Genomic DNA, 18,926 nt, shown 5'->3' on the forward strand with positions numbered 1-18,926 from the left:
TGTACTTAGTCAAATTCTGCCCCTTCCTCGTTCTTCGGCCCCCGGCAATACTGCACTATGTACGTCATCAAGAGTACATAAACCAGAGTGTGCAACTCGGGATGGTTCCTGTGGGAGCGTAATTCGTGCACTACGTCATTTCTGACAGCATGGTAAGCCACAGGTACGGTGAAAAGTTGCGTAACCAGTCGCGGTGGTGCAGGTCACTGAGTTTGTCCTGATTTCGGTTTTTTGATACGGATAGCCTGGTGACTTTACTTGTCGGTGGATGTACGCAGCGTACACAGTCACACAAAACACCGAAATACTGAAACTGGACGTCTAAAATCAAGCAAACTTGGCTGATTTCCTGGCTATGAAACATGAAAATTTGAGCTGTACGCAAGTCGCGGCTTGGCTGACCTCATCAGGGTGACGTAGTGCACAAACTGCGCTGTTTCAGATCTGATATGCACAGTTGCACATTCTGGTTTATGTACTCTTGACGTCATGCATGCATGGCTGATTTCTATGGTAGCTTTCTTTCTAAAATACCATTTGATGCAGAGGGCAGTGTTTTGTACCGCCACTAGCCATTTCAATTCGTCAGCAAAGCAGAGTGGCGCAGCGGAAGCGTGCTGGGCCCATAACCCAGAGGTCGATGGATCGAAACCATCCTCTGCTAAGTTTTTTTCTTCTTTTTTTCCTTTTTTCTTTTTGTTGGCTTTTTTGTGCCCAAGCTCCACTGCACCACTGTAGTGCACTGGTCATTGCAAGGCAAAGATCGCATTGTCATTGTATGTATTTTGTTCATTCATTTTGTACTTTTCGGTCTTTGACCACTTTGGTGCGTCTGATCTACTCACCTCCCACCGCTTTTAATAGGAGCTGCATCTGCGCCTTGATCCTTGCGGGCGGTGGCGTTCCTACGGATGCGGAAAATTGTGATTTTTTCTTCTTTACAGGGTGTTTTGCATGGTGCCATCTAGATCAGGATCAAGCAACTAGTGCACCGAGTATCAGAGTGCATATGATTATTGCGCCAAAAATTCGACAAACGGCAAGCTTTTTTTCATCGAAAGATAGCAAAAGAGATGCCGCAAGTGAGCAACTGCACACGAAGGTGCACACCATAATCATGGAGTATTTGGACAAGCCAGGCTTCCAGTCAGATTGCACAGTAAAACAGAAACACTGCTCCACCGCGAGGCCAGAGTGATCAAACAGAACATGCTCCGAGCGACCCAGACCGGGAGCAGCGCCAACAGAACACGCCATTCTGCCTGCTCCTGTTCCGGACTGTGCCAAATAAACGCACCCGAAGCACAACGTGCATGCAATATTCTGTCCACGTCATGCAAGTCTGACCTGTGTAGCCACCCACTGGCAACCTTAAAGTTTTACCTCCTGACCTCCTTTGTTGTCCACAAAACAGCTGAGTAGGAGAAGGAATTGGATAGGCGAGAGCACGGCGCAAGCACTTTGCACTTGATAATGTTGACTGTAGTGTATTTTGCTCTAACTGAAGTTCTTTCGGTTGGCAAGGGAGCTGGATAAAGGAGAAACGGATATTTGAAGCAAGGTCTGACTTTAGTATTTATTTGCATACACTGTCATGGCGCGTTAGCTGATAGTGCGTGCGTGCGTGCGTGCGTGCGTGTGTGTGTGTGTGTGTGTGTGTGTGTGTGTGTGTGTGTGTGTGCGTGTGTGTACGTGTGCGTGTGCGTGTGTGTGCATGCATGTGTATGTGAGTCAATGTGACTATGTATGTATTTGCACGCGTGTGTTCATCATGTGTGTGTGTGTGTGTGTGTGTGTGTGTGTGTGTGTGTGTGTTCAGACCCTGCGTGTACACGCGCGGCTCGTCCGTCAATCATCGAGAGCTGTACCCGGGTCAGGACACGCCGAGGTGTGCATCCACGTGGAGTGCTCGTGTGTGTGTACCCAGCGGCTGTACTGTACTGCTGAGCGGGGATGAGTCCCGCGAGATCAGCGAAGACGCAAGCGACAAGTGTGAGTCATTATCTTCTTGTGTGGTCCTGTTTGTTCTTAGTGGCTCTCAAAAATGCAATGCGTGTCGAAGTACAATCATACCTCGGTTATCCGGACCCCGCCGTTACGGGCTCTTCGGTTTACCGGCCACCCTCTCTCTCTCTCTCTCTCTCTCTCTCTCTCTCTCTCTCTCTCTCTCTCTCTCTCTCTCTCTCTCTCTCTCTCTCTCTCTCTCTCTCTCTCTCTCTCTCTCTCTCTCTCTCTCTCTCTCTCTCTCTCTCTCTCTCTCTCCCTCTCCCTCCCACTCCCCCTCCCTTCCTAACCATTTCTTTCACATTTCTTCTTGTTTTCCTTTTACTCGTGTTCTGCTGTGCACAGGCAGTGTGTCAGTGTACGACTGTTCCATGTCCACTCCGTTCTGGTGCTGTGTTCTTGCCTTCATGGCTGGCTGGTACTGTGAAACACCAGTCGAGCCGCTCGTCACCCATCATGCAGCTGACCAAGGTGAGTAATAGGCATGAAGGTCCGAATTGCAGTCATGACTCGTTTTGAATCGGAAAATCTGGACGGAATTGTATGGTGCATGATGTGTGCGCCGGAAAACATCTGTTCTGTGGGTTCTCAATGTCCTGTTTGATAATTCCGACCCCGTACTTGAGCACTTTCATGATTGTAATTGATTCTAGATGACTCTTTTGGGGTCTGTACTGCATGACGGTGTGGGATTTTCACACGCCATGCACCTGGGCACTTGAAGGCGTTTGCATTGTGCTGCATTCTGGCATGTCGCCTAGGCTGCATTTGAAGCCGTGGACGTCAAGTGCCACTTTGTTAGATGCCAGTGATTTCTGTGGCTTGCATTGGGAGCCGGTACTGCTATGTCATGCTCGTTTGTGAAGGTACTGCTCGATGATTGGGTGCAGTCCTGCTACGCGATGTATTTCCTGTTCCAAGTCCTATGGTGGCTCAGCCACGAATACTCTTTTCTCGTGCTTTGGCCACCTGCTTTCTCGTCCCGTTTCTCGTTAGCATTGTACGCTTGTTACCAGTTGTGTGTAATTAGCTTTGCGCGTGATGTGCATAATGTTTTTATATTACCCATACCTTTATGCTGTAGGTAACGGAGCCAGCATTCCCATGTCTTTGTGGACAGTGCCTTCGTTGCAAACTCGTGCCGCTCAGCTGCTGGCAGTGTCTTCTCGCAACCTGTTCTGCGCCAGCACTCGCATGCTGGGCAGGTACCCGTTCGGTCACATGCACTTGGTGGTGATGCCGCGCTCGTTTGGCTGCCTCGGTCTGGCTAAGTAAGTAGGCGACTATCGGTAATACATGTCTGGGAAATGTGCATGTGTACGTATGTGTCGACCTTGTGCAATCTCACCATTCCCCCATTGATCTACATGTGCATGTAGTTCTTGTACTGTTTCCGTATTTCCCTTATGTTTGTTTTGTCGGTCTATTCGTACTCCACCTCTCATTTACTTGTCTCTCTGTTTTTCTTTCTCTGCCTTTCTTTCTCTCGCATGTGTGTGTGTGTGTGTGTGTGTGTGTGTGTGTGTGTGTGTGTGTGTGTGTGTGTGTGTGTGTGTGTGTGTGTATGTGTGCAGTCCGCATATGGCCTTCCTGTCGCCGTCGTTGCTGACCGATGCCGCGTACACTGACCTGCGCGTTGCCCACGAGTTCTCGCACTCCTGGTTCGGCTTGGACATCGGCGCTAGCATCTGGACGGAGGAGTGGCTGAGCGAGGGATTCGCCACGTACTGCGAGGACCGTATCTATACTCTGTGTCAGGAGGTAGGTATTGCTTGTATTCTTTTTTTTACTTTGCAAAGTTAAACGGGATTATAGCCCTATAATATGATAGTGAATGGTTGGGGGGGGGGGGGGGGAGGCATTGCATACAATACTGTCGGGGGCCGAGGAACGGAGCACCGAAGAACGACCAGGCTAGAATTTCACCAAGCACAGCATACAAATGAACACACGGAGACTTAACTGTACATAGACTGTAATACATGAAAATAAGAACGGTCTATGCTAGGAGCCTGACCCCCCCCCCCCCCAGTTCTTCGGTGACCATCAGTACTGTAATCATTATAATGTCGTGGTAGAATGTGTCAGTATTAGGAGGGATAAAAGAGCAGAAGAACGGCAGAAGGCTAAAGGTACCGCATTCTCCGTAGTATGATGTGCACTTTGGATGCACCGATTGCGGCCCGAATCTCACTTGTGTGTGCCGCTTTCCTCTGGATATCAGAGAGTGTGTGAAAATGTATTGAATGTGCCTTGAGGAGTCCCGAGTTTGGTTGAAAAGGGAGTCGTACTCTTTATTCTGTTGCTCATTGTACTCTGGTGTATACCGTATTTTCCCGAATATAAGTCGACCTTCTGTGCGCCAGAAATTTCGCCGAAAGCTTGGGGTCGACTTACAAACGGAACTCGACTTACATACGGGAATCAGGCACAACAAATGAAGTGACTGGAGTGTCCGTACAAAAATGCACTACCGTACGAACCATGTGAACATTGGATGACACTGGTTTTGTTCAGATTTTGTCTTACTGGCATGATATGATCTCTCCTCGCAGAGAATTCATCATTTTGTATGTGTGGGTGTCATAGAGCTATAAAAACTTCTTTTTTTCATGAAATTGACTCCTGGATTTGGGGTGGTCGACTTATATTCGGGAAAATACGGTATGTTCTGCACAGTCTAAGAATTGTCGCAATCTGAAAATTCCCAGATTGCCTGTGCAGTCTGCAGATTGCTTGTACATTCTGGGAATTTTCAGACTGTGCAGATAATGATTGAATTCGCGGCGCGGAGACAATAACTGTATTATGGCAACCAGAAGAATCAGCAAAGCGGATATTTGTACGTGAGACATATTTCCCTGATGAACGTCTCTTGAAAATCTGTTAGGAAATTCTGTTATTCATATTTTCTTCTTGTTGATTCCTACGTACAGTGTCCGCTTCTCTGATTCTTCTGATTGCTGTGATTAAGATAATGATTGCTTTCACATTCTGGGAAGAATTTTCAGATTGCGCAGATAATGATTGCTTGCGCTTTCTGGGAATTTTCAGCTTGCACAGCGCAATCTGAGAATTCCCAACAGATCGGTGCAGGGTTGTGCACTCTGCAAATTTCCAGATAGACGAGGAGGAAGGTGTGCTTAGAGAATGGAATAATAAAAGTAACTCTTAAACTCGGGGATGCTTTCGAGCGAAACCTAGCCAGTGCACTGGCAGGTGAAGACCTGACCGATGTCATAGTGGGGAAAGCTTGCCGGCTCAAAACCCCTCCATCCAGGGCCTGGATCCGCGCTCGTATCACCATCCCGACAAGACTCACCATGTACGCCCTGATTGCACGGTGCAGTCACACTGCCTAGGTTTCGCTCGAAAGCATCAGTGTAAGTACTGATGCACCCACATTGCCTATCAGCGCTGTGGCCCTTGCAAGTGCAGTGTCACTGCACTTGCCCAGTCATTGATGGACTTTGCCCAAGACCATGGCTGAAGTGCCTAGCTGCTTTACGCAGGCAAACGCGCGGGGCCACGTCAGAACCGCTCACATCCACACCCAACACACTACTCCTTGAAATGGCTGCAGGCAAGACGCGTCATACAGAGTGTCCAACACACCCAACTCACAGCGAAGGCGGTACATTGTCCACTTACCACCCATCACTTCAACTACATGCACAACGCATGACCATCTTAGTGGATCCGTGGCCATCCTGTCAATCCGGGGCACTGCGACACTAACAGCCTGCCCAGGTCTGAATCTCACAATCTTCTTTCCTTTCTGGGTGCTAAACTTACTCGTAATGAGCTCTGCGTTTTGCAAGTAATGGACATTTGCTTACTGGCACACTGAAAAGTTCTTTTCAGCAGACTGTAATAGGACACTCGAGGGTGAATCCTCACTCTCAGTGTCATTGATCTGGACAACATCATCCTCTTCACCAGCAGAGCTATTCCCAGGACGGTCGACCCATGCTCACCTACATGACTCACAGACTCACAACTGCACTCAACCTCACTTGACCGTGTGGAAAAGCACTACTCCTACCTCTACTCAGACTCCCCACTGCACTGGCAGCAGGAGAAATGCCTGAACAACCGACACCATCTTGCATACAATCAGAATCAAGTACTTCTCCTTTCATCATTACCAGCAATTATATGACATCCCACAGAGTCCGAAGTTCCGTAAAATATTTGCGCATTTCCTGCAGAGATTGATCTTGGAAGGAAGAAAATTGCTCCGAACTATGGCCATAATCGAAATGTAAGGCATCAAACCAGTGAACCACGCCAAGACAAACAGTTACACAACGCAAAAAACGAATGTGAAAAACATTGAACAACCGATGCGATCTCAACTCCTAAGAATCATGATTTTCTTCTCCACTGAAAAGTATCTGTTACCTTGGTGATCTTGAGGAAATAGCAAGAATTGACCTTCTTCATGGTCATTTCTGAAGCTTTCTCCAAATATTGTCAGCCAACAAACCGCAGCATTGTCACCTGGCTAGTCTGATCTCTGTCCTCAAGAAGGACCAGTTCCAAAAGATTGCAGGTCCAGTGCGCTTTCTAGCTTCAAAGATCTAGGAAATCGCCTCATTCTGCACATTTCAAGCAGCTTCTCAATTGTTTCTGGCTTGACATTGAACAGCAAGAAGATGAAAAGCACTTCTTTCTCAGTTTTTTCGAGTAAACTACCTCTCAACACCGCGTGGCTTTCTCTGAAGGCCATTTTGTAGGCCATGGTGGAGCTTGCAGAGATGGACGACTCGGTCCTGCAGTGTTCTGGCCTTCAAGCTGTGGAAGCGAGCAGGAAGCCTTTTCTGCATTTCCTCCCACACCTTGGATCCACGTCGAAATGGATTCTGATACGTGGTGATCTTTCGAAGCACCGCCATATCAGCCACGCTGAAGCGGAACTTGGCTGGCGTTGCTGGAGCCGGAATCTCAACAACTTCACCCATGACGGACAACTCGGTCCCGCAGTGTTCTGGCCTTCAAGCTGTGGATGCGAGCAGGACGCCTTTTCTGCATTTCCTCCCACACCTTGGATCCACGTCGAAATGGATTCTGATACGTGGTGATCTCTCGAAGCACCGCCACATCAGCCATGCTGAAGCGGAACTTGGCTGGCGTTGCTGGAGCCAGAATCTCAACAACTTCACTCATTACGGACGACTCGGTCCCGCAGTGTTCTGGCCTGCAAGCTGTGGATGCGAGCAGGACGCCTTTTCTGCATTTCCTCCCACACCTTGGATCCACGTCGAAATGGATTCTGATACGTGGTGATCTCTCGAAGCACCGCCACATCATCAGCCACGCTGAAGCGGAACTTGGCTGGCGTTGCTGGAGCCGGAATCTCAACAACTTCACCCATGACGGACAACTCGGTCCCGCAGTGTTCTGGCCTTCAAGCTGTATGTGCGAGCAGGACGCCTTTTCTGCATTCCCTCCCACACCTTGGATCCACGTCGAAATGGATTCTGATACGTGGTGATCTCTCGAAGCACCGCCACATCATCAGCCACGCTGAAGCGGAACTTGGCTGGCGTTGCTGGAGCCAGAATCTCAACAACTTCACTCATTACGGACGACTCGGTCCCGCAGTGTTCTGGCCTGCAAGCTGTGGATGCGAGCAGGACGCCTTTTCTGCATTTCCTCCCACACCTTGGATCCACGTCGAAATGGATTCTGATACGTGGTGATCTCTCGAAGCACCGTCACATCAGCCACGCTGAAGCGGAACTTGGCTGGCGTTGCTGGAGCCGGAATCTCAACAACTTCACCCATGACGGACAACTCGGTCCCGCAGTGTTCTGGCCTTCAAGCTGTATGTGCGAGCAGGACGCCTTTTCTGCATTCCCTCCCACACCTTGGATCCACGTCGAAATGGATTCTGATACGTGGTGATCTCTCGAAGCACCGCCACATCATCAGCCACGCTGAAGCGGAACTTGGCTGGCGTTGCTGGAGCTGGAATCTCAACAACTTCACTCATTACGGACGACTCGGTCCCGCAGTGTTCTGGCCTGCAAGCTGTGGATGCGAGCAGGACGCCTTTTCTGCATTTCCTCCCACACCTTGGATCCACGTCGAAATGGATTCTGATACGTGGTGATCTCTCAAAGCACCGCCACATCATCAGCCACGCTGAAGCGGAACTTGGCTGGCGTTGCTGGAGCCGGAATCTCAACAACTTCACCCATGACGGAAGACGGAGCACTCCAGTAGACAGAGGAAATGACGGTAGCACAATTGAAGTCAAACTGAAAGAAAACCACGGACCTCCACCACGTTCTCCACTTCTGCGTTACCTATGTACTCACTGCTACTGCTATGGCTACGGCTATGGCTCTATGGCTTGGTGTCTTGCTAGAAACTGTTGCAAAATAAGGATCCACGAGCGGGATTCGAACCCAGCACCCCTGTCTTTCCGGGACAGTGCCCTACCGATTAGGCTACCGGGGATCACACACACACTCATGGGTCCTTCTTGCTACACTGCTCCCCCGCCCCAACAGGCCGTGTCCTCACGCCGTACCTACTCGCGGGGGTACGATGGGTCGTGGGTTTGAGCCATTGCCAGGCGCCAATGTTGCAAAAGAAGGATCCACGAGCGGGATTCAAACCCAGCACCCCTGTCTTTCCGGGACAGTACCCTACCGATTAGGCTACCGGGGATCACACACACTCATGGGTCCTTCTTGCTACAAAACGTTGTCTGTTGCCGTGCGCATGAAATGGTATCCATGTACAACTTTTCCTATGCGTCTCTCTCTCTCTCTCTCTCTCTCTCCCTCGTACTGGGGTTTAATGTATTTGTAGGCAGCGGGAGGTGATGCGGTGATGCTGCGGCAATTGAGTGACATTCGTCTTCGTCTCAAGCTCAACGTCTTGGCTGCCGAAGTTGACCACACCGACACCACACTGCAAGTCCTTGTGTACGTACATTGCCTGTGTCAGAGTTCTGTTTTCCTGCTGACGCTTTAATTAAATGAAACACAACGTAACTGCCATTTTATCATCCACTACAAAACACATTTACCGGTACTGGCGAGCTCAGCATGTGTGGTATCATTGACTGCTATCTGTGCCCTTTGTGGCAATAGCATGACAGCTGGTGCGTTGCTGGTGTAATGGTTAGCATAGTTGCCTTCCAAGCAGTTGATCCGGGTTCGATTCCCGGGCGACGCACGTTTTTTTTCTTCATCCTGTTCAGTTCTGTGGACTGACCGTCTAAGGACAGTCTTTGCTCTTCACGTTCCTTCGTGACTGTGTTGGAAAGAAGATGTTCTGTTTTCTTTTCCTATCTTCGTAGTGGTGATCCAGAAAGTCAGGATCGTGTCGTCAACGCACTTCGAGAGGAGAAGCCCTTCCAGCAAGTCCACTATATCAAGGTAAGTGGTGGGTCTCGCCTGGTATCGCCGTACACTGGCCGTGGCGATGTGCGTGCGTCTGCATTCGTGTGTACTTGTGTCCGTCTGCATCCACGTGTGTGCGCGCGAGGGCAAGCACATGTGCATGCATGGTTCGTGATAGTGGTTGTAGGATAGCCACGGACGGTCTTGCGTCAATACTATACTTGGCTGAACACTCGATCACCTAGTGCTGTAATGTTTAGTTTGGTTGCTTATTTTCTGCTCCGTTCAGGGATACTTGCTTCTGTGCCACATGGCGCAGCGAGTTGGTGTTGAAACCTTCGACCGCTTCCTGGCAAGAGTGACAGAGAAGTTTAGTGGCAAGAACATCTCATCCAGGGTTAGTACCATCTCAAATGATACCTCTCAGTTTTGCTTGTCTCCTCGGCTGTTTGATCATATTGTGATGTTATTACGTTTTTGTCACCATGCACGCAACTGCTCAAATTCCACTACGGCCATCTTATTTCTTCAATCCTCAACAGAGATAGGCTTATGTCAGAGGTAGGATGGGTGTGTGGGAGGGGGGGGGGGGGGGGGGAGAGCACAGTATGTATGGCCATCGTATGATAGTGTAAATTAATCCACCGCCACCAACACCACTTTCAGAAAGGCATTCTCTTCAATGGACAGTTTTTTTCATCGCTACTGCAAATTCCCTGTAGTGATGTCCAGGATTTGTCTCGACTGTCACAGCTTCTGAGCACCACGAAGAGAACTATTGGTGGGTTGTTGAAACTGTTGGTCGTTTATCATGCACTCCAGTCTGCCAAACCCTGCTGTTTTGTTTTGTTGCAATGTGTGCACAAACTGGTTATCTGAACAGGTCATCCTGAATTTCTTCTTTGAAGAGGAGGGCGCACCTTTCCGGTAATTTGGATGTCTGACTACCCGGTATTCGTCCTTCTCTCTTCTCCGTCTTCTTCTGTGTCTGTTTACTTGTTGGGAGGGAGTTTCTCATTTTCCTTTCTTCCGCTGTGTAGACTCTCCCTCTGTTTCATGTTGGCACCTATTAGTATGCGCGTGACCCTCTGTGTGGAAATCACACTAGCATACACCTGCTCACCTTATGATGCTGTTGGGTATCTCCTCCCGTACGTTCTACAACCTTTTCCAAGCTGGCCTGCATGCACGCTCGTACTCACCTTTTGTCTCCTTTCGTCACCTTTTGTTCCGTTGGCCTGGGTAGCTACCTGCGCGCCCATATTTGCCATAGCTAACCGGGCCCTTTATCTTGCATTCGCCCTGACTCGATCTCTCTCTCTCTCTCTCTCTCTCTCTCTCTCTCTCTCTCTCTCTTTCTCCCTCTCTCTCTCTCTCTTTCTCTCTCTCTCTCTCTCTCTCTCTCTCTCTCTCTCTCTCTCTCTCTCTCTCTCTCTCTCTCTCTTCCATAATGTAGTCGTTTCGTTCGGCTTTGTCTCCATCTCTTCGTACCCCGTAATAAATGTCGTTCCACCTACCTGTTACCCTTGTCCGTTGTGTCTGGGAGGAGCACCCTTTCTGTACTCAACAATACTCTCTCCTCTTTACGCCTACAGATGTGTACGTTGAAGTGCGTTTCTGAAAAATTCATAACAATGCACTTACTAGGGTTGCCATTGTCAATCAGCCGACGCCACTGTGCTCCAACGTAAAGCGTTCTGTGCACTCTTTGATTTGCTCAGATCGGAGGAGTTCTGCACAGATCGTCTGGTGGCGGACTGGCTGCAACATCCTGGCATGCCGCCTGTAAGTGATTGCGGAGAGTCTGTAGTATGCGTAGGGCTCGCAAATTTCTATTTTGACGCGGAATTTCATATTCTATTTCGCATTTTATTCATAGCTTGCCACAATTTTTCCAACCATGCTGCGGTCCACTGTTGATTGGGAACTCGTGGCCTGGCTTGCCGGTTACGTAGATGCTGTAAATTGGATTTTCGGTCTTTGACCATGTTACACGATGTGGAGGGTCTGATCTCCCACTGTTTCATGAGCTGTATCTGTGCCTTGATCCTTGAGGGTGGTTGTGTTGATTCGGATGAAGAAGATTCGGTCTAAATGACTTACTACGTTATGCCAGAATTTGCAAGACACGCAAGTTGTAGCTGGACCAGAAATATACCAGAATTGGGATTACAATTTGTAATACCAATTTCTGGCTAGCAAATTTTCTTGCTTACGTACCCTGCCTCGTGTTTTTGTTTATTCTTGCTGCATAGCCCACCCAGCATTTCATAATACATGTACCGTATATTCTCTATTATAAGCGCCGTGCTTATATTTTTTCAACACCCCTCTACCCCGTGCTTATATTGGAGACCGCGCTTATATTGGAGACCGTGCTTATATTTTTTCAACCAATACATCCATACAGAGCAAGAAGAAATACATGCTGGATATCATGCATGCAGCATTGATTTCTACCAAGACCGTGCTAATAATAGAGACTGTGCTTATAATGTTTCGAAAGGTGCTCACAGTGTGCTAGTATTAGAGACCGTGCTAGTAATGGAGACCTGTGCTTATAATAGAGAATATACGGTATCTGTTGGATTTGATATCATTGTACTGTGCCCTTCTTTGCTCTGTGTTTGCCAGTCGACGCATCTCCTTATGCCCGAAGCGGAGAATCAGTGTCTGGCTCGCGTGAATGCAGAGGTATGCGATTAGAAGCGAACCTTGCTCATCCCATAGTTGAACTTCAGGTGTGGCGAAAATCTGCACTTTATAATTTGTCCAAAGTTAGCGAATCCGGCTAACTTTACGTTTACGTTTACCGGAGGATGCACCCAGTGTGCTGACAGTGCTCAACACCATGGCGACAAATTAGCCTTGCTAGCCCCCCTTGCTGTTCTGTGTAATTTGTCCATGGTCAAATGGTGGTATTGCATCTCCATAAGGTGGAGTCCTCGAAAAACAGCACATGTAATAGTGCTGTAGTATGTTGCATACAGGGTATATTATACTGGAGCCTCGCTGTAGTCACTTTCTTAAAGCGATGGTGCGAAAGGTCTCATCAGATTTTCCGGTTTGCTTCTGTGTGTGCTAATTTTGTTATAATCTAAACACATCTTCATCAGGATATTATCCTGATGGCGATGTGTTTTTTTTCATGGAATGCTTGTACATGACTGTATACGAAGTGCATTAAGCTTAGCTGGTTGGGTGCAGTGTGTGTGCAGTGTGCAGCACAGCTCTGGGATGGTTTTGAGATGTGATTTGTGAGCAATCCAGTACCAGGAATGCTCCATGCTTTTGTGTCATACTCAATCCATCTTTTGTGTCATACTCAATCCATCTGTTGCGTCATACTCAATCCATCTTTTGTGTCATACTCAATCCATCTTTTGTGTCATACTCAATCCATCTTTGGTGTACTATGTGTGTGTGATATGTATGGACGTGTGTGTGTGATATGTATGGACATGTGTGTTCAGATAGCCTCACTGTTGAACATGATCCAAGCACCCGGTCAGCACCGAAAGCAGCACCACACCCACGACGGACGCAGTCCCCTGGTAAGCAGTGTTGTTGTGTTTGGGTACAGCATCTGCTGTGTGTGTGTTTGGCAATTTCCACCCAGAGTTGTGTTTTTACCCAGCACATGCACTTACATGTGATTGTATAGTTCGTCTGGTGATGCATATGATGCCATCGTGCAACTCAGAGTTCAAATGAAACCTTCCCGTCCTCTACTGTAAAAGGTGCGACTTATATTCGGGAAAATACCGTACAGGTTCCTGTTTGCTTTCTTCTTCCTAAGGCCACACTTTGTTTTTTCTATGTTTCTCGTCATCGCCCGCGTAGGTTTTCAGAAATTTCGAAGAAAAAAAAAAGTTCATACTACGTAGATCTACATGTATGTACGCTGCACATGCTGCAGCAGCTAGCCTAGATGTGTCAATCAAAAACGTAAACGTTTGCACCACAGCAGCAAAGGAGCGCTCCCCGTCCTATCCGTTCTCTGCGATGAAGGCTGCCATGACAAAGCTTTCAGTCGTTCACTGCCTGAGCCTCGTGGGTCCCAGGAATACCGAAGTCGGACGAGTTCCGTGGCAACTGGCGTCTGTGGAACGATGTCGTGGGCAGAAAACCCCAGCAATAGACGCGTGGCGAGGAAAAGATGAGCAGCGTGGAGAGAAGAGTTTGATAAGCGGACACAAGGACGTTGAAGTAACAAAACCAAAAAAGACCAGTGGGAAAGCGTTTGTTGATGCGATAGCAGATAAATGTATGTTCTCTTCGCCATCTCGTATTTATCAAACTTTATACTCTCATTGTTGCAGTTTGCCTGATATTCGTGGGCTGTAGTGCAATCATGTACATGATTGTACAATGTAGTACTGTATACATGGTATACGTAGTGTCTTGTATGAATCACACATACCGGTATACAAGTACCGGTATACAAGTAAAATGTATCCAGTTTTCAGTAGAAATTGTTCTTGTTTTTTCCTTGGCTTTTGTTTTTTTTCCGCCCGCCCGCATACCTTTTGTTAAAATTTGCCGACGAGAAACATAGAAATAACAAAGTGTGGCCTAACATTGCTCCCCTGGAATGCGTGCTTCTTTCGTTTGTCTTGTCGTCCACGCTTGTACAGGATCTGTCCTGTTTTGAGGTTTGCTGGCTGTTGACACAGTTGGTTCAAGCCGACATCAAGACTCTCCGTGTGTGCTGCATGCGGCACATTCACGCCACGTACAGAATGGAGCAGCGATCTGCTGAGGTACAGGCTGTGCTAGTGATATCACTGGGTTACTGTAATTTCACAAATTTTCGGTGTAATTTTATTTTCGGTACTTTCGGTGCGTCTGTTTCATACCTAAAATTTCAATACACCGAACAAACACTAACACACATAATCCAATAGGGAACTGCTTCTCTGCACCTAACATTTCTGTTCACCTAACCTGGCCTCTTGCCCTCATACCGAAAATATTTTAAAAGCACCGAAAATTTCTGAAACGAGAGAGCTTGGAAGCTCAGGGCCCTACGCTATGCTTTTTTGCCTTGATGACCTAGACAAAAAAAAGCATAGGGATGTTATAAATTCTTACAAGTAAAAAATTCCTTTTTTTTAAGACATAACCTGGGATTCGAACCCGCACTATCGCGCGCCCTGCATGCATCCCCCGATACACTTCGCATACATACTAATTCTTCCAAGTTGCTTCACGTTATGATCTTGAATTTGAAAGCCCTATTTGAATATGCATTGTGGCCAGCCGTCTTTGATGGTACGGTACGGTACGGTACGGGATAGGTACGGGACAAGTACGATCGAGGGTGATACGACACCGTCTACCGCCTTGATGACGGCAAAAAAAGCATAGGGATGTTATTACGAGAGAGCTTGGAAGCTCAGGGCCCTGTGCTATGCTTTGTTGCCTAGCTCATCGTGCATGTTGTTAGAACTGATGGAAATGCTTTTTCCTTTGATTAGCTACATCATTGTATTGCAAAAACGTTTCAATGAGATACTGAAGTAACGTCTTCTGCATAGCTATGGGACCGGCGCTGACTCTGCCGATCACGGGCGTTCTGGAGTCGACGGGATGTCTGTCCTGACGTTTCCTGGGACCGGCGCTGACTCTGCCGATCACGGGCGTTCTTCTTCTTCTTATTATTATACTGACGGCAACTAACATCCATTCTGATTGCATTTACTCGTCTCCCTACTTCGTATTTCTTTCCAGAAAATCTCCCCATACAGCAGGGAGTCGTTTACATAATATGACTCCCTGCTATACATCTACATGACTGTATATACGTTATAAGTATTATGCTATCGGCCTACATGCGATTCCCGGGCTGGTCGACAGGCGGCCCAGCCAGCCTGCTAGTGGGATCTCGGCCTCGCACACAAATCCACACAAAATGTTACTGCACTGAATGCATTCCCCCGATACACTTCGCATATATACTCATTCTCTTGATGGTACCGTACTCTTGATGGTACGGGACAGGTACGGGATAGCGCCAGGCATGTCGATGGCACAAACAAACAAAAATATTGTGGCCAGCTGTCTTTGCTGGTACGGTACAGTACGGGACAGATACGGGATAGCGCCAGGCGTGACACAAACAAACAAACACCAAATTAAAGCTGTGTGGACCCTGGCTAGCGCCAGACGTTACTGAAGTAACGTCTTCTGCATAGCTACGGGAATTATTATTATTATTATTAGACACAATCTCATAGCATGTGACAAGCATAGCTAATGCAGGGACAGAATCCCCTGAGACAAGGGCGTTGAGCCAGCCACGGCAATAGTAAGCTAGGAAAACAAAGCAAATATGATTTAAAGCAAAAAATGAATGGAAAATTACAAAGAAAAACGATTAACGGAAGTGAGCACTATCAAAATTCGTGCATCACCCAGGTATTCGAGAATGTTCTTCGATAATAATTATTGCGTCTAGTTCAGTTGTGATAGTAGATCTTTAAACTGACCAATAGAAGAACAAGTTTTCAGAGATGCTATAAATTAATTCTCCTATTTTTTTTCAGGCATATCCTGGGATTCAAACCCGCACTATCGCCCTACATGCATTCCCCCATACACTTCGCATTCATACCCATTCTTCCAAGTTGCTTCACGTTATGATCTTGCGTTTGAAAGCCCTATTTGAATATTGCGGCCAGCTGTAGGTGGCCAGCTGTGTTTGATGGTACGGTACGGTACGGGACAGATACGGGATAGCGCCAGGCGTGACACAAACACACAAACAAACACACAAATACCAAATTAAAGCTGTGTGGACCCTGGCTAGCGCCAGACGTTACTGAAGTAACGTCTTCTGCATAGCTACGGGAATTAAAGTATACTTGCATGTGTGAATGACATCATTGGGCTATACGTGCATGTGTGAATGACATCATAGGGCCAGAGGCTTGGCAAGTGGCGTGTCTGTTCTGTGGAATCTCAGAAATCCGACCCTGTTCCGGACCGATCTAAGTGGTTGCACTTCTGAGGTGTTCTATACGGGTCTATACAGTTTGTGAGTGTGCATATGAGAGAGCCTAGCACCGAACCAGGAAGTTGCCATATCTCTGCGGTGGTTTGTAGAAGTAAGGTGGCCGGAGACCAATGTTCATCGATATAGGCTTTGTAATGAAGTATAATGAACGACAAAACATAGGCTAAGTAAAAGTGGGGAGGCTTCCTGCAGTTTCATAAACAGTTCAGAGTAGAGCCTACACGCTCTCTTCCATTGACACTGCAATAGTTCAACTCATTTCACAATAATCATTCCAACGTTTCGGCAAAGGCTTTCATGTGAAAGGGGGAGGACCAAATGTTATGAGTTTTGACGTGAATGTTATAGGCTCACCATCCGGAGCTGACACTGGCTTTCAGTTTTTAATGAGTAGCGCACGTCTGGTTGTGATACCTCTCTGTGTTCCTTTACCTGGGAGGTACCCCCCCCCCCCCCCCCCCAGCCAGGTGAAATGTGTACGTTACAAGTCAAGTCACTGAAGTATCTCATGCTTGACTGACTAGGAGCATGCTTAACTCATGGTGTTGATTCTGGTCTGCTGTCTATCATTCTTTCCAGGAGCGTCACATTTGGTGTGAACTTATCGTCAAGCACCGGTATGCATTCGTGTCCGTGTGTGTGTTTATGCACATCGGCTTATTCTAGTTTGTAATTAGCGTCTTGTGCGTGCACTGAAATGCATGCTTGTGTTGATAGTATTAATGTCACTTTCCATGTAGGCACGGTCCATACCATGCTGCTGCACTGCTTCGACCTACTGACCGTCATGCACTTCTGGTCCATTGTACCTACCATATTTGCTGTGTTTCCAAAGTCTACTGCGTACTTGGGATGCATTACTCAGGGCCGTAGCACCGAGATTTCCGATGGTCCGGCCAAATGCGATACTAGTACTTGACCGGAAATAAACATAACCTAAACCTCCTTTTCATGAGTTGAGTGGGTCAATTAAGGTGCGGTGATGGCCAGATCGACGGGATCGTGTGCTACGGCTCTGCCACTGGTGGTTGAGGCTCATTATACTCAGGCTATGAGATGTATTGTATCCATTTTTGTGCAGATTTTGATCAAAGAGTGTGCCGATCCTACATCATTTGTACTGTTCTCCTTCTGCGTTCTTGATCCTAATCCAGCTGTCAGTCTTTCTACGGTGATGTGGAGAAATTCCTACGTGAAGACCAGGTAGGTGTTTGCATGTTGTGCTGCTAGGCATCGAGGATTCTGTCCTGCTACATGTATTGCGTGTGAGATGACACTGCTAGACAGATGGCTAGCTCAGCGCTACTCTACCTGAACCCTAGCCGTTTTCTTTTGATATAAGTATACCGTTGCTTTTTCTCAATCCCTTGGCTGAACCTGTGCTGGTGTATCACCGTACGGATATCAAGCTTTTACCGAACTCACTCTCTCTCTCTCTCTCTCTCTCTCTCTCTCTCTCTCTCTCACTCACTTATCATCACCATGTAGTCTTTCGTCTCTCTGTCTTTCCCCTCGTCATCTCCCCCAATAAATGGCTTCCCTGACCGACCTCATCCATGGCTCGGTGTGAGTGTGGAACTATGGGACTTTCCCTATCTCAACAACATACATGCACATGTAGCTCTAAAGATCAGTGCCCAAACATCACTATTACCATAAATTTCCTTCTCCATGTTTTGTTATCTGTCTTGTTAACCCCAGGGAATGGGTGTGTATCTTTACGGAGAGCTCATCCTCACCCGCCAGAAGAAAGCTCAGAAACTGGCGGTGGACGTCTTCCAGAGCCTGCAAGAGGAGCTTGACGAGGATGCTCGGAAAGTCGTGCAGGGCATGCTTGAACCGCTGCTTGATGAGCAGTAGAAAAGGTGAGAATGGTCACTTTCATTTCAGGCATTACCATTGAACAACTGACCACTGAACTTCGTCAGTTTTGCCTCCAGATTGATTATTGTGTTGCGTTTGATCCTCGAACTGAGTGTGCGAAGTATGCTACGTGTGCTACCCGTGTGTTATTTATTTTCACTTTAATACCCTTAACTTATTTCTTTATTTCCAACTTCCGACCAGGCGTTCTCTTATCTCCAGCTGCGAGTCCTTTTCATCTTTGCTTGCTTTGTGTGACTGTCGTAACTCTTACTCATCCTGCCCACCTGTTTATGGCCGGTTTTTGGTTTTCTGTGCTTCTTCTTGGTGTTCCCTGGCTTTGTAGTCGGTTTAAGATTTCTTTTCTTTTTTGTTTTGTAGTTTCATCTTTTACTCATCCAGCATAGGGCCTTCACTGCACCAGTGGATTAGGATAGCAATGTAACTGCAGTATAGTGTGCTTCCAACGGACATAACCATGCGTACTTTATGCCCGGGGTACTGTACTGTACTGTGCATTCAATATCAAGTGACTCAAGTGAAAGGATACCCAGTGCCCTAAAACAGGAAGTGAACAAAGTAGTCGCAGCATGCATGCACGTAGTGTGATCTCTTAAACGATCACCACCACCACAACCCCGGTTTTACACTGCGTTTTGAATAGTTAGTATCTCCAGAGA

The 18,926-nt window shown here is 47.5% G+C and overlaps 1 protein-coding gene and 2 non-coding genes across 6 annotated transcripts in view; all 3 read left to right on the plus strand.

Moving 5' to 3' along the window:
• The window catches only part of LOC135823797 (uncharacterized), a 36,162-nt gene extending 17,415 nt beyond the window's left edge, over positions 1 to 18,747 (plus strand). For all 4 annotated transcript variants that reach the window (XM_065336638.1, XM_065336640.1, XM_065336641.1 and 1 more), the window contains 15 exons: positions 1,820 to 1,992; positions 2,350 to 2,475; positions 3,089 to 3,275; positions 3,579 to 3,765; positions 8,830 to 8,945; positions 9,323 to 9,401; positions 9,655 to 9,762; positions 10,249 to 10,292; positions 11,087 to 11,150; positions 12,000 to 12,059; positions 12,839 to 12,919; positions 14,003 to 14,128; positions 16,963 to 17,000; positions 17,538 to 17,586; positions 18,085 to 18,747. In XM_065336638.1, the coding sequence (XP_065192710.1) occupies positions 1,820 to 1,992; positions 2,350 to 2,475; positions 3,089 to 3,275; positions 3,579 to 3,765; positions 8,830 to 8,945; positions 9,323 to 9,401; positions 9,655 to 9,762; positions 10,249 to 10,292; positions 11,087 to 11,150; positions 12,000 to 12,059; positions 12,839 to 12,919; positions 14,003 to 14,128; positions 16,963 to 17,000; positions 17,538 to 17,586; positions 18,085 to 18,243 (1,597 nt within the window). In that variant the 3' untranslated portion in view covers positions 18,244 to 18,747. The remainder of the gene's footprint in view (positions 1 to 1,819; positions 1,993 to 2,349; positions 2,476 to 3,088; positions 3,276 to 3,578; positions 3,766 to 8,829; positions 8,946 to 9,322; positions 9,402 to 9,654; positions 9,763 to 10,248; positions 10,293 to 11,086; positions 11,151 to 11,999; positions 12,060 to 12,838; positions 12,920 to 14,002; positions 14,129 to 16,962; positions 17,001 to 17,537; positions 17,587 to 18,084) is intronic.
• Positions 593 to 664, plus strand: Trnam-cau (transfer RNA methionine (anticodon CAU)). Its single transcript has one exon. It is a non-coding gene; the product is annotated as a tRNA-Met (tRNA).
• Positions 9,127 to 9,198, plus strand: Trnag-ucc (transfer RNA glycine (anticodon UCC)). The gene has a single exon. It is a non-coding gene; the product is annotated as a tRNA-Gly (tRNA).
• Positions 18,748 to 18,926: the final 179 nt, after the last annotated feature.

Source organism: Sycon ciliatum, chromosome 8 (assembly GCF_964019385.1).
Source record: "Sycon ciliatum chromosome 8, ocSycCili1.1, whole genome shotgun sequence".
NCBI lineage: Eukaryota > Metazoa > Porifera > Calcarea > Leucosolenida > Sycettidae > Sycon > Sycon ciliatum.